We start from the raw sequence: 15580 nt of genomic DNA on the forward strand, positions 1-15580 counted from the left end.
GTAGGCCTGTGTTTGTCTTAGCCACACGATGTGCTCCTTCCCTGTGCTGCATAAGGGTGTCTTTGGTCGCAGCAGCAGAAATCCCCATCACTGCTCTGCCCCCAGCTGTGCCATCACCTCCCTGCTCTTGTTTCCCCACAGTACAAGCCTGGTGCCCACAGGAGAAGAAGCACGATGATGGCTGGATGACAGTTCACTGCGCACAGACTGCTGCTGCTGCCCCTTCTACTTCCTCCCAGGCTGCAGGCTTCAGCCTCCGTTCCTGTGGGTTTTTCCTCCCCCACTGCAGGCAACCCCATGAAAAGAGCAATCCTCCCGAGGAAGGTGAAGGGCAGACAGATCTGCTTCATGGAGGAAGCTTCAGCTCCTCTCTGCCTCTCCAAGGCTGCAGCTCCTTTCTCCTGTACTGACATTTTAGTGCCTGAAGCTTCATGTCCACTGGCCTCTGTGGTCCTTCCCTCTCCCCACCACACCCCTAATACCCTGCATTGCTTTCCCTGCTCTGAGATTCCCTGTGCACTCCCAAGGCCGGTGATTCTGGGCCTTTTCTTGCTGTGGTGGAGGGTAACAGTTTGCTGGGGAGCACAGTCAGCCAGGTAGCAAGTGGGTTGTTTTGTAAGGGCCATAGTTTGCATCCCATTCCTGCCCATCAAGGACGCTGACACTGGGTCCCTCCTGGGTTCTGGTGCCCCCCAGCCATGCAGGATGTGTTTGCAGGGCCATAGCCCCCTCCTCTGGCCTGGCCACGCGCAGAACTGTACACGGTGCTTGGGGACAGGGGCGGTTTGCCCAGAGCTCCATCCCACCGAGCCTTGCCATCCTTCTGCTGGCCGTGAGGAGGCACAAGAAGAGGAAGAAGAAAATTTGGCTAATTTGTGCCAGTCCATCAGCAACACTGATCAAACTGACATCTTCTCCCTGCCTGACTTTGTACAGTTTCCTGCTCCACCCACTGCAGGATCAGAGCCCCACGCTGCTGTCGCGGCATCCCAGAGCACAACGTGCCTTTTCTCAGCACCCTACAGCCAGCACCCCACCCCAGGGTGCAGTTGCTGTCCTGCGCAAGGTGAGGGCACAAGAAGATCAAGTAGAGGCACGTCCCCACAGGATTCACCTTCTCCTTTGGGATCAGCTGCCTGTGGAGTCCCACCAGCACCTGCTCCTCAGGCAAGCTCCTACAGGAGTGGTTACCCCGCAGCCACCGTAGTAGCTGCTCCCTGTGTTGCAGGAGGTGACTCCTTTTGCTCATTAGAGGAACAGAGGGTGGGTGGAAGGCAGGAACAGCCTTTGAAGCTGCCAAGCCAGTTCGTGGACCAGCTCTCCATCCATTTTTCCACTGACGCAGCTGGGAGTATCTCTGATGTGATGGGGCTTGTGTCTGCACCGCAGGCAAGCACAGCAGCTGCCCCTTGGAAGAGGGTGTTGTGTGCTACTGGGGGCACAGCCCCAGCCCATGGATCTCAGCCATATGCTGTGTCCCAGGGCATGGTACGGATGGCTGAAGGGAAGACTTTGCAGTAGGCCACCAGCTCCATGTCCTGCCACAAAGGAGGGCTGGGTTGGGCAGCCCCCAGGCTTTCTGCAATGGGCTGGGGAATCCCATGGAGCCTTTTCAGGGGAAAAACCCAATGCCTGGGCTTCCCCTTTGGGTCTTGAGCAGATAAACGGTGAGCCAGGAAGAAACAGGCATCTCCACTGTGGGCACTTCCAGCTCCACCAATGCATTGCTGCTCCCTGCCTAAGCGGCAGTGCCCACCATGATTGTCTCAGCTGTGAGCGGGGCTCCCTGTGTGTCAGCAGCAATTACCTCACTGCCTCCCCTGAGGCCACATGACGATGGCAGCGTCAGAAGGGATGTCACCATTATTAACCAGGGTACGTGGTGCCGGCTCCAGCTCCTCCACCCACCTTGACTCACCAGCCTACACCCCAGCTGGAAACCTCTTTGCCAAGCCTTGGATCCTGCTCTTGGCCAAGGAAGGTCATGGGGTTCTCCAGGGCTCTCCAGAATCCCCAGACATCTGCCTGAGCTGGAGAGGAGACAAAGCCCATCCAGCATCCAGGGTGGACTGGCATGGACACTGATGCTCCTCATAGGACAGCTGGCCTTGGAGGAGCCATTGGGTTGTGCAAACCACCCCATGGCTGGTAGAAAACCAGCACGTCCCAGGTTTTGGGAAGGGGTCCTTTGGCAGGGGATGTGTCCTTCTTCCATCACACACTGCAGCTGGCAGCCTGCTGTTTCCCCATGGGGGAGCACACCAGAGGTCTGTCCCCAGGTATTTTTGCACTGGGAGAGCAGATCTGAAGCACATAAAAAGTCAGCAGCATTGAGCAGGCAGCCACCACTCACGGTGTGCCCTTCTTTCCTCCAGAAGCCCTGATGCATAATGAGGGATACATTTTCTTTCTGCTCACTATCAGGTTTCAAGTCAACAAGTTTTCCTGGCTCCCAGCCTTGCAGGGCTCCTTGTGCTCGGTCAGTGCTAGTGGCTGCAACTGAGGTCCTCTCCAGAAGGCTGTCAGCAGGGTCTTCTTCCTCCTGTACCACTGCACCCATTGCTGGAGGACTGATGCTGCATGCTACCTCGCACCCAAATCCCATAGGCAATCCGCCCTTATCCATGAGCCATGGAGAAGCTCTGTGGACAGAAGTTCCAGGTCAGACTGGGATAAATGCAGCACTGGGGCAGGCCTGCTGGTGTGAGAGCAGCCTGCAAGAGAAAACGTACTGGTAGCAGGTGCCCTTGGCTCCCCGTGGGTCTGCCACACACCGTGCTGGCATATGATACTGCAGTTACGTTTTCAGATGCTCAAGACTGTTCAAGGAGCAGGCAAAAAGAGGAACAATCGTTCATTTGACAATGAGCAATTCCCAGAGCCTGGCTGATCTATTACTGTTGAAAAGCCACTGATTATGAGAAATTGCTGCGTGCCCAGAGTCCACAGCGCTGCATGCAACAATGGCCCAAACCTGCCTGATTTGGGATTTTCAGAAAATAAATAAATAAATAAATAAATGGTCTGAGAAAGGGGAGGAACAGCAAAGTGGCCACGATTGCCAACAGCTTAAGAGGCTGTTTGCAGGTCTGGCTGTCCCCATTGTCCCACAGGGGACATGGAGCAGGGAAGGAACTGCAGCCTCTGTACGAGGAATGCTCTGTGGCCAGGAGCAGGGATTAGTGGGAGGCTGTAATATAGACCTGGGAGGGACTGTGCACCGCCTCCTCTGATGCAGGAATAGGGGCTCCAGCTAACACTACCTGCAGGGAGTTTAAAACAAGGAAAAGGAAGTGGTTCTTGGTTCAACGTGTAGTTAAACAGTGGAGCTCCTGGCCACAGGATGTGACAGATGCAAAACACTTAAACAGGATGAATTCATGGGATAAAAATCTACTCAGTTATTAAACACAGAGAGTCATTACCAATTCCTGAAGGCTGCAGGACTGTTGGAAGCTGGGACTGCACTGGGAAGTATTGCTGCACCCTTACTGTGCTCCTCCATCACCTGATGGTGGCCACAGCTGGAGCCAGGGCACTGGCCTGGAGGAGCCGCCCCGTGGCTCTTGGATTTGCCACACTGGGCACTGAGGTGAAGCCACGAACAAGGTAGCTCCCTGGGAACACCACATACCAATGTCCTTACCTTCGGAACGTGCTGGGCTGCCTGGGGGCACAGCCACCACAGGGAGGCTGCTCCTTGCCACGGGCTCAGCCCTGCTTGTGCTGTGCTCCTGATCAGCTCCAGACCACCACAAGGTGTTTCCCTTGCCTTTGGTTTTAACAGAGCAGTTGGTAATATTCAACTGGAGTTATTTTTCTGGGAGCATTTTTTGGAATGCCTTGTGACACGGAGCATCCCTCTGTGCTCTCTCTGGATTCTCAGGCAACATACAGCCTAGCAAAAGCAAATAATTTGCTGTTAACAGTCATGTTGTGATGTCCTTGAGACAGGGGAGGGGGAAAGACTCCAGGAATTCATGGAAACCACAACATGTATTCTGGTCACAAAAGATCGATTTAAAACGTTCTTTTGCTAGGGCTCACTTCAGCCTCTGTCTCCAGCCTGTATCTGTGTGTGTCTCCTCACCTTGCCTCCTGCTGCACCCCAGATCCAGCCTTGGGTGCACATCAAACCCTCATTCCTCCCCTTCTGAGCTTTCATTTCCCCCTCCCTCCCTGCAGAGGGGAGGCAGGTCCCACACTTGTGGATTCCCCCAGGAAGCTCCGGTTGGTGCACATCGCTTATCTCAGCTGGCGGCTGGGTGCTAGCCCCAAGGAGCCTTGCTCCTTCAGGCTGGGCAGCAGGGCTTGCTGCAGGGCCCAGCACCACGCTGCCTCCCCTTTAGTGGCCCTGGAAGGCTCCGTGCCCTGCTGGGAGCAGGGGCACGGGGGATCTTACAAGAGCCACAGAGATGTCACCTGGAGAAGTGATGAGTCTCACGCCTGCATCACACCTAGATTGTGATCTGCTCTGCAGGCACTGCTGGGCACTGCCTGTGCCGCAACCATGTTGGCAGCACAGGCAAGCAGGGCAAGCAGACCCTTGCCGTGTGGCATTCCTGCAACAGGATAATAAAAATACCTTTGTTTTTGCTCAGCCTGAGTGCAAACAGACCAGGTGCAGAGCAGATCAGCAGAGCTGACTGGCTTGATGAACCTGAGGAGGGTTCCTGGCTGGCAGGGCTGCCCCGTGCTCTGCAGCAGGGACCTGTCCCTGCTCCCCATTGGCACAGGATGATGCAGAGGGAGCTTAAGCTGCTCTTGCTGGATCTGTGCTCACTGCAGAGCAGCAGGAAGGGATGCACCTTGCTGGTGCTGCTCCAAGTTGACATTGTGGACATCAGCAAAGTGCCTTGCTCTTCTAGGCACCCAGCTACTTTCAGGGCAAATAAATGGATGGCTCTGTGCCTCTGAGCAGCAGGCAGCAATTCAGTGTATTGCTAGAAGATATGGTGGCCAAAAACAACATTAATGTGCCACCAAGCCTGAGTTGAGCTGTGCCCTCAGGGTCTCAGTGCCACCGAGCTCTGGGCTTGAAGCTGGTGTGTGTCTGGCTGGTTTGGAGCATGGGCACAGAGAGCGTAGTGCATGTGAGATCCTGCATGGACATTTCTGTGGCTGTCTGTGTCACCTGCATCATCTAACACTGACACCTGCCTTTGAAACCTACGCCCCCGCTCCCCTGAGCTGTGCTAAGCTTCTGTTCATTGGTGCTAAAATTAGCCAGAGGCCCATCAATAAAGGAGCCCTTGAAGGAACTCGTTCTTAGAGGCACCAAAGTGGGACAACCTGCATGCACTCAGCACCACATGATAAAGTGGGACCCACGTAGCACAAGTGCTGCTCCAGAGATGCGGAGCAGGGCTGTGCAATCAGGGGCTGATTGATTTGTTAGCGATGTTTCCTGCACTGTGGCAGCAACAACATGTGATGAGCCTTTCCCCTTACCTGGCACTTTCCACCCTGAGCTTTTCACAAGTGCAAATGAACTGGAGCTTGTGATGATTGTTGGAGGAGGGGAGAGAAAAAAATCAGGCATAATCAAACAGCATCTCTCGGCCCTTGCTTTTCTAATCTACACAAGAATTAGCTTTTGAATGACATGAAAAGCTGTTCCATTGAACAGAGAAGATGTCTGGGCCTGCAGGTGACTGCTGTAAGGGATGAGATATAAGCAGATCCTATGCTGGGAGGGCACGCTCACAAAGAGGCCGCAGCCCCAGTTTGCCTGGAATTGGGTTCTCCAGCCCAAGTCCAAATCCCAAGACTTTGCCCAGCAGCACCCCACTGCCATGCTCTGCACATAGCACGCGGGACATGGGCCAGTGCTCAGCATCCCTCAGGAGCTGGTCAGCAGCAAATCTCCCAAAGACCTAGAAATCAGGATGGCCTAGGAAATAAAGAGTGCATAAAAATCCCGGAGACATTTACACCAAGCCCCTGCAGGGGGGCTCTCCTGCTCCGCGGGCTCTGGGATGCTCTCAATCACGTTTTATTTCCAACTTGGGAGGAAGCAATTTGATCCAAAAATATGGAAGGAACGATAATGCCCTGTCTGCCCAGAACTGGCTCCCTGACCCCTGCAGAAGTGTTGATAAAAGCCATTGCAAGAAGTGCTGCAAGCGATAAAACCACGAGGCTCAGCAGCCCTTTGCTTCATCCCTCCTCTGCAATCTGCTCAAGTGCCAGCTCCTGCTCTGGGGACAGCCTGTGAGTGTTTTGAGATGCAGGAGGAGGGAGAGAGCAGGAGAGTCCATGCTCAGAGGGCCCTGGGGACAGGGAGGCACTTGGGTCTGCTCGCCACTCAGGATCGCTCGTCCCAAAATGCACAAAGAAACCCAGAGCACGCAGAGAGGTGGCGGGGAAGCTGCAGGGATGGACTGCGCTCGGCTGGCTCCTGCCACCAGGAAGTAGATGTGTCCACACAGCATGACCAAAGCCTGTGCTGAGCAGGCAGGGCAGAGCCAGCCACATCCTGCACTGGGATGATGGCTCTGGCCCCACTGCAGCAGCAGGCAGCCTGCATCGCCTCCTCCGCTCCTCCTGTCTTCCCCCGGCATCCTACACCACGACACATGGCATGTATGAAAGCCATGCTCCTGAAAATGGCTCAAGAAATCATACTTGGGGGAAAGACTGATGGAAGCCCTAGGTGTATCAGCTGTCATCCACAAGCTGAATTATTTTGCGTTGGAGGAGACTCATCTTGGTGATTTGCACCTGACTGATCTCAGCAGTGGAAATGCGCCTGGGACGCCAAGTACCAGCATTCTTCACTAGTAGTGTAATAAATTCACAAGCACTAGAGAAATTGCTGCTGAAGACTTGACTTATCTACGGATGTGACAAGCAATGAATCAGCCGTGCTGCCATTTACATCTTTTTGTTCCGTAACTTTCCGGGAGTCTGTCATCTCACCTCACAAGGCACTCATTGAAGTACCCGAAGGAATTTCAGGTCTGACGTCATGGCAAAGTTCAGCCTCAGCTTTGCCCTCCTGCAGCAAATTGTCTCTGGGGATTTTGCCAAACAAAAGGACCTGTGGTTCCTCCCTCTGAGTACAAACCTAAAGGAGAGCAGATGAACCCCATCAAGAAAATTTTAGGGCTCCTGTTTATTGACCTTTCTGCCTGGGTCCATGTTCAAAGCCCTGTACCAGGGCATGGATGACCCATGCAGCCTGCAGGCACTGCTGCTTGTCAGCAACACCCTCGCTGGGGAAACTTCAGGAGAGTCTTCCAGGGAACAAGTGCATTGGTAGAGCATCAACTGTGCAGTAACAACATTTCCTATGAATCACCAAAATTAGCTGAAAATCCCCCTTTTCCTGCAGTACTTAAAAAAATCTCACTCCAAACAGCCAAGAACATCCCAGGCTGCAGAATTCCCCATCCAGCTTCTCACAAGGCTTGGAAATGGTGCTGTAGGTTCACAGACATCTCTTCAGGGCCCCAGCACCATGGGGCCCTGGTCCCTCCTGCCTGTCTTGGCCAGGAGTGGGGCTGTCCTCTGCTAATCCCTAAACCTACATCGCTGGCAATGAAGCCCTGGGCTCTGGATGTCTTTTCTGATGCAATGAGACCTTCCCTGTCCTGGCAGTAACCCCGACAGGAAGGGATGGCAGCTCACTGAGGGTTACGTGCAAACTCCTGACACAGGCACTGTTGCCAGAAATCCTGGTGCCTCCTGCCACGCGCCAGCACTGGCATTGAAGCCCTGTGCTGAGAGCCAGCCTGGTGAGCACAGCCTGTGTCAGACTGCTCTGGAAAAGCTGAGTTATTTTATAACCTGGACAGGTTCACCAGGCTGGCTCCCACAGCCCATGCCCGGCTGTGCCAGCAAAAGGGGGGCAGGAACCAGTGGGCCCTGTCAGGGGCCAGGAGCACCTTGGAGGTGCCCTTGGGTGCTCTTGGCCCGTGGGTGCTCTTGGTGTCAGGGCAAGAGATGTGGAGAGACCAGGAAACTGGATCTGTGGGAGATGCTCTGAGGCCCAGCACTGAGGCCCAGCATTTGTAAATGCTCTACCTCACATCGGGTCCTGGGACCTCACCACCTAAAACCCAATTTGGCTCCTCATGGCACAAGATGCTCCTCTCCAGCCTTTCTCCCAAGTGCCATAGGTCCTGCTAAACATAGCGGGTTGGGAGCCAGCTAAGGTCAGAGAGAAGCCACAGCCCATGGTATTGGGGAGGAAGGACAAAACTTGGCATGAAGGACACGCTGTGGACAGACACCTGGCTTGAAGGACATGCTGCTGGGCAAAACCCAGCATGAAGGACACGCTGCCAGCAGGGCTGAGTGGGCCTGGGTGGTGCGAAGAGATGCTTGAGCAGAACGGGTGTAACGAGACAACCTGCTGTGTCTACAGACCTGTCACCCAGATCTAGTTTAAAAGTGAAATCCCTTAGCCATGGAAAGTGACAGAAACTCAGCTGCCCCTACTGCCAAAGAGCAAAGAGATACTGAGGTGATTTTGACTGTCCAGGACTCAGGGAAACCCGCTGGTGGTGTTCCAGTTTGTACTTCTGCACCTGGATTTTGACCACTGACATGAAAATTGAGGGCAATGCCACCATGAGTTCTCCCTATCTCTGGGACAATAAACACTTCAGAGAAAAGATGGGACCTTGGGTTGGAGGGCTGGACCTCACTCATTCTTAGCTAGGGTACATAGGGAAAACGTGCTCCTCTGGAGTAGGGCTGATGCTGGGTGGCAGGACTGATGAGGCAGAAGGCAGAAGATAATGGTTTTAATTCTGAAGATTTTTTTTTCCCTTTACCCCCCTGGCCTACCCGCAGCAGCGCGACAGAGCCCTGGGAAGTAGCACATCCACCCCGGACAGCCTCAGAAATTACAACTTGAGCTGAATGTGAGCTGACTGCTCCAGGGGAGAGGCTCTGCATGGCCTTTGACTTTCTCAGTCATGCCTTTGCTTGGCTTGCCATTTTAATGTTCCTCTTTCCCACTGAGCCTTTCAATGGCAGCCTGGGGTATCCCTGCTGCCTGTGAGGATGAGCAGCTCCCTCCTGCCCCGACTTCACAGCAGCAAGTATTTGCTGAAACGGTTACAAGGATGCAAAGAAGAGGCTGCTCTATCAGTGATGCATCAAACAGCTGGTTTATTGCACTGCAAACATTCCATTCCTTTGCTGGGGTCAAATTAAGAGGTTTGGGGATGCTTGGTCACAAAGCAGTCACAAACAAAGGATGAGCAATGCTGAGGTCAAGGAGGACCAGTCTCACTAGAGGCCGGGCCATGCAGCAGGGTTCCTGGCCCATCCCCTGGAAAAAAAGGGAGAGGGGATTTATTCTTTTCCTTTATCAAGCGGTGCAGCTATAAACACGCTTTCAATGCCTCAGTGTCTCTGAAAGATGTGGAAAATAGTAATGAACAGGAACCAAAGAATAGCTTGTGGGAGGCTCTAAGCAGCCAGATTCACCCCATCTGTTTTTGGTGCAGGGGCTGGTGTTATCCCTATCAGCAGAGAAATCAACAGTTATTGTGTTCCCTCCTGGGTGTTTGCAGAGCACATTTCCAGACAGCAGGGGATGTTTTTCCAATTTTTCCAACCCGACCGCTCCTGTCTGGAGTTCTGGCTGACAGCATGTCACCGTCAAGAGGGGACAACCCCAGGGGCACCTGGGGATCCTCGTGCCATTCGAGTCACTAGTCTGGCAAAACATTAACACAGAAATAAAACCACAGGGAGGAACCATTCAGGCAATTTTCTAAGGGCTCGGGGAGCTGAAGCAACCTGCAGAAGTTCTGAATAAAGCACTGGGAGCAGGGCGAGAAGGAGGGAAGGACGCAGATTGAGTCACAATTGGGCCAGCTGCTGTGAAACCGCAGCCTGCAGTTCTCCTCACAACTTACAGGTGCAGCCTTTTTAATTTATATCAATTTAAACACAATCAGTATCTCCATGGCTTGTATGTTTGTACACATCTACTGTTTGTGTTTGTCTTCCCCAACATTTGTGTATTCCTAAAGACTCTGGGCACAAAACCAGGACAGAGGCTGTGGTAGGATTGTTTTAAGGCCGGGATTGCTTTAGGGCTGTCGGTATCTCTGTTGTTCAGCAAGGCAAACCGCACATGTGGTGGCACAGGATGTGGTGTGCCATGAGGGGCTGGGAGGGGAACAAAGACAGAACAGATCCATGGACCAAAATAGAGAAGAGCAAAAGGTCTGGCACGAGAGGACTTCGGAGCTGTCCTGCCACAGATGGGGACAACCCACCAGATGAGACATCTAGGATCCTTCAGGCAGGCTAAGTCTCCTCAAACATAATGCCTGAATAGAGCTGTTCATTCACCAGGCTAAATTCTGCCTACCCAGAAATACACACGCACCTTTCCCCTTCATCAAAAATAAACAGACCTCTCCTTGTTCCTGTAGAGACACAAGGAGAGCCCTGGGGTGGCCAAGATATAAATGTGAAAGGTGGGCTCCACTGCGGTGCCCTCAGCCCACAGACAGACGTGGGCTGCAGCCACCAAGAGCGTGCAAACAGGAAGAGGGTTGAGGTCATCCTGGCATCATATGGTGGGATGCTGGCCCAGGGCTCTCCAGCTGTTCCTTCACCTGCCCGACAGACGTCAGGAGCAGGCAGGCTGCCTGGAGCTACCAGAACTGGCGGGGGGCTGGAGGCTTTCACAACACTACTGGTCCCAGAGCAGGAGGGTGTTCCCAGGCACCTTCCTTGCTCTGCCCAGGGGGGATGGAGCTGCAGCTGTGCTGGTAAGTCGTTCTTCTCCTCTGTGTCCTGGTGTTACCTTGGTTTATGCTGGCTGACTTCTCCCATCTCTAAATATCCTCCAGTCTGTCCTGAAGCCCTTCCCACAACTCCTAGACTGATCTGCCTTTCAATCCCACGGTTCCTAACACCACCGTGGGACCGATTAGGGAATGTACGTTAAGAATGACCAAGAAAAAAATATCAAATGATGATTGCTGGTCTTTTTTTTTTTTTTTTTTTTTTCCATTGCAGACGTCTGGGAGACGATGGGCGCCTGGACATTTATTTTTGTACTGAGCTCAGCTCGGCCAGTCCCCATCCTGTGTGATATGTATACCCAGGCCCCGACACTGTCCCCTGGACACAGAGATGTCCCCGGGCAGTCAGGAGGTGGCAGCATTGCATAGCCCAGGAGATGCTGCACTCCTGCTTACCCATGCATGGTCTGGTTACTGCCCAGGAGCTGCAGACCTGTTTTTCCAGCTCCCCCAGAGATACGTGACTCAAGCCAAACGCTTCCAGACTGCTCTCAAATCCCATCCAGATCAACCATTCAAAACAACCAAACCCCGAAGGCCTCTAAGTCCACATCAGTCCTGAGCTGTTTGCAAATCACGATGAACAGTAACGTGAGGGCAGCTGAGGACACAAAAGCTCTGTATTTAGAAATGAGGTTGATGTTTAAATATACCTCATTTGCCCTTGAAACTCCAGCCCCCTTAAGTGCTGTGTGATGCATTTGAGCTCCTCCGCACAAAATCCACATTCCCTTTGAGTGACAAGAGTGCAGATATTCTTAGTTGTACAAACACTCCATTACAGCATCGAGCTGGGAATGAGTTGGAGGCTAGCTTGCTCTCTCAGCATCACTTTAATTCTGGTACATCTCGTACAGTCTGGGCTGATTTTGACTCTTCTGCATTTTATTTTTATTAAAGACACAGAGGGACCCATAGAAAAACCTTGGGTCTAAATTCTCTGAAACACAACAGGAATTTGGAACTGAGATTTGCAGTGCAGGGCATTACTACTTGCCAATTTTCCCTCTCCTTTCCTCCTGGTCTCTCACCATGGAGTCATCCTGTAGCTAAGCGAGTCCACCACAGGAAGAAACACAGGCAAATCACAGACTTCCCTCACTGGGTAACAGCCATATGGACACAAGCCAGGACTTTTTTGCACTTGTGCAGACAGAAAGTGTTTGTACCACAGTAACTTTACCAAGTTAGAAAGCAATATGGTGATTGCAATAAAAGCCTCTATCACCATGTAGATGCTGTTATGCTAGGAGGACTCCTCTATCTTTGTATGAACAGCTTCCTATCGATACAGCAGTGTCCTAACCTGGACATCTTCAACTCAATTTTATTAAAAGAGTTAGCTATTTAAAACAATCTGTGCATAGACAAGTCTTAAAATAAAACTTTTTGTTATTCACACGGCTTCAAGTACACCAGGAGAGCTGGAAAAGCAGTTTATCTGAATGCCCCCTTTACAAGGAGATATCCTGAGTAGACGTTCCTTTTATACATAAGCTACATTACTCTAGGAGCTTTATTTTTCCCGAGGACTGAATCATTTCCCAAACGTAGGCTTGCACAGAAGACGCCGCTCTGAACGGGAGTGATGATGAGTCACTGGGAATTCACAGTTTTGTGTTCCTGCAAAAGAAAAACTCACAGCACTGAGCCAGAGGACAAGGGAAGAGAGCTCAGTTTTGAAAGTCAGCAAGAAGCAGGGGCTGCCTGTGCCAGGAGTCATGTGAAACTGACACCTGAAGGCAGGGACCACAGGGCTCCAGGTGGTGGCCTTGCCAGGTGACTGTGCCCACTGCCTTGTGTGGGCCTCGCAGGGGGCTACAGCCCCCTCTGTCCTTGCAATTTTGCAGCTGGCTCAGAAACCTCCCAACAGGAACCCAAAGCCTGCCAAGGATTTCCAGCCCTACACACTGCCATCCCAGCAGGCCAGGGCTGAAGGTCTGGAGCACAAAGCACGCCATGCCTGAGCGGGGAGAGGCAGCTGTGGGCTTGCAGCATCATGGAGAGCTCTGCTGGGTGCCAGCCATGGGGTGAAGGTGCTGTGTGCAGCAAGACACTGGGCTGTGTATTCATTTTGTTGGGAAATTAGAATCACAGAACCATTAGGGTTGGAGAAGAGCTGCAGGATCATCTGGTCCAACCACCCCCTGCCACCACTGTCACCCACTGAACCATGTCCCAAGCACCACGTCCAACCTTTCCTTGAACACCCCCAGGGACGGTGATGCCACCACCTCCCTGGGCAACCCGTCCTAGTGCCAGACTGCTCTTTCTAAGAAGAAATGTCTCCTCATTTCCAGCCTAAACCTCCACTAGCACAACTTGAGACCGTTCCCTCTAGTCCTATTGCTATTTATCTGCCAGAAGAGACCGACCCCAGCTCCCGCAGCTCCTTTTCAGGCAGTTGCAGAGAGCGATGAGGCCTGCCTTGAGCCGCCTCTGCCCCAGACCGAACACCCCCAGCTCCCCCCTCACACCACCCGCTCTCCCTCGCGGCGCCTGCCCCTTTAAGATCCAAGTGAGGGCACGTCGGCAGCGGCCCTTCTCCTTCCGCCCTCCCTCCGCCTTCCGCACCACGCGCCGCGCCGCGAGGCGAGAAGCACGCCGGTCATTGGCTGTGCTCCCGCACGCGTGGCGCCGGGCTCCTCCCGTTCCCTCCTCCCTCCTTCCTCCTCCACCTCCTCCACCTCCTCCTCGGCGCATGCGCGCGGGGAGGGGAGGTGGAGGGGGGCGCCCCGCCCCGCTCCGCTCCCAGCGTGCCCCGCGCGGTGAAGAAGCGGCGGCTGCAGGCTGGGGGCATTTTGTGTCCGCGCGAGCGGCGGCTGCGAGACAAGATGGCGGCGGCCGCGGCCGAGTGACAGGGGCCGGCGGCGGCCGGGAGCCAGCGGGCCTCGCGCGTGCCTTCCTTTCCCCTCTGCCGTCCCCCGAGCGGCCCGCGCAGCGCCTCTCGCCTCCCTGGGGGGGCCGGCAGCAGGGCAGAGCCTCCCAAGGGGGCGCCGGCCCGGCCGGAGCTGAGCGGCGGGGCCCGGCGGGCCTCGCTGTCCCCGCCGCCCCTCTCCCCTGCCCCTCCGCCCTGTCCCGGCCTCGGCCGCCTCTTTCGCCATGGCGAGCAGCAGCGGCTCCAAGGCCGAGTTCATCGTCGGGGGCAAGTACAAGTTGGTGCGGAAGATCGGGTCGGGCTCCTTCGGGGACATCTATTTGGCTATCAACATCACCAACGGGGAGGTAAGGGCGGCACGCACCCCCTCGGCCGCTTGTGCCCCTCGGAGACCGGCGCTGACCTCCCCGAAGCCGGGTTTTGCTTCCTCCCCCCCCACCCCCACCCCCCCCTCCGCCGTCTCCGACGCGCCGGGGTGGTGGTTCTTCGCGTGGTGGGGGAGGCTTCCCCTGCCCACTGGATTTTGCCCCTAACGGCCGTGGTGTCCCCCACCCAGCGCTGGTAAGTGGTAGGGAGAAGATCACCATTGTGGGAGAACGTACTTTGTCTTTTATCAGCGGCTGGAGGAGTCTCTGCCACCGATCGTCTCTGTCCCCTTGCTCTGCTGGGGAGCACTTTGTCTCACGTTCATCAACGGTAATAGAAACAAAGAAGATCCCCTGTTTCTTCAGCTCGTTTTTACTTTCCCCCCTCCCCCCCACTGCTCTGAGCTGTAAAGTAGAAACAGCCACGTATGTTCTTCCTCACATATATGGATCTGAAGACAACATTTCCAGCTCAATTTCATGATCTGGGATGGATATTTGTGTACAAATCATCACGATGACGATTTTATTTAAAATGACAATAAAGTGCAGAACGTTGACCACTGAAAGTTTTAAAAAATTACACCTCAGAGCAATTGCAGCAGGGCTGTGTGGGGAGTATTGAAGTGCTGTGCCCCTTAAAACGCAGTGGCAAGGCTGTGCTTGGTGGACGCTCTACTCTGATTCCTTGTTCCTTCTTACTGCAGGAAGTTGCTGTGAAGTTGGAGTCTCAGAAGGCTAGACATCCCCAGCTGCTGTATGAAAGCAAACTATACAAGATTCTGCAAGGAGGAGTTGGCATTCCACATATACGGTAGGAATCAGTTTGTGTATGTCAGTACAGTGTCTTTCCTTTAATGTTAGTATTAGGTAGGACACTACCATTAAGAGACGTAATCTGGGATGGGTTGAACTGTTGGGAAAAATGCTTCATTTGCAGATTAACAGCTAGTTATGTATATTTATAAACACCCCCACACACACACTCTCCTGACTGTCTTTTCTTTTGCTTAAATACTGTGCTGTGAAAGAGATCTGCAGCAGTTCGTGAGCTATGAAAAATTCTTACGGTAATTAGAATAAAGTGTGAGATTGTTATGATGAGAGTCAGCATTTTTGATGAGGTTGAGAGTAGTTTGGAGCTCGTACTGGAAATGGCTGCTTTCTTTTGTTGTTTTTTTTTTTTTTTGTTCCAACATGTCTTCCTCCTCCGCTCAGAAAATGGCGGATGGATGTGATTAACCCTCCCCCTTCTCCTGTTGGGACAAGGGACGTGCTCAGGCATGTATCTTTTCCTTTCATAGTTATGTGCTGTAAGGCTTGAGGCTGCAAAGAACCTCAACCAGGAATGAAATGGCAGCCCCTTTCTGTTACCCACAACAGATGTGTCACTGTGATTTCCGTACAGTTAAAGTGCCAAGATTAATCCCTCCCAGTTGCTTGTTATGCAGCTTCCTTGTTTCATACCCCGTCTAAAACTTTAGGGAGTTTTAAATAACTTCCTGATTAGAAGTAAACTACTGCTGTTTTGGTGCAACAGGCTTTAGGAGTCATTT

At 53.3% G+C, this 15580-nt stretch overlaps 1 protein-coding gene across 4 annotated transcripts in view; it reads left to right on the plus strand.

The window, feature by feature from the left end:
• Positions 1-13692: 13692 nt before the first annotated feature.
• Positions 13693-15580, plus strand: part of LOC118157901 (casein kinase I) — a 35731-nt gene continuing 33843 nt past the window's right edge. For all 4 annotated transcript variants that reach the window (XM_035312435.1, XM_035312438.1, XM_035312439.1 and 1 more), the window contains exons 1-2: positions 13693-14006; positions 14732-14838. In XM_035312435.1, coding sequence (XP_035168326.1) covers positions 13884-14006; positions 14732-14838 — 230 coding nt within the window. In that variant the 5' untranslated portion in view covers positions 13693-13883. The remainder of the gene's footprint in view (positions 14007-14731; positions 14839-15580) is intronic.

The sequence above is a fragment of the Oxyura jamaicensis genome (assembly GCF_011077185.1).
Source record: "Oxyura jamaicensis isolate SHBP4307 breed ruddy duck chromosome 13 unlocalized genomic scaffold, BPBGC_Ojam_1.0 oxy13_random_OJ106581, whole genome shotgun sequence".
Taxonomy (NCBI): domain Eukaryota; kingdom Metazoa; phylum Chordata; class Aves; order Anseriformes; family Anatidae; genus Oxyura; species Oxyura jamaicensis.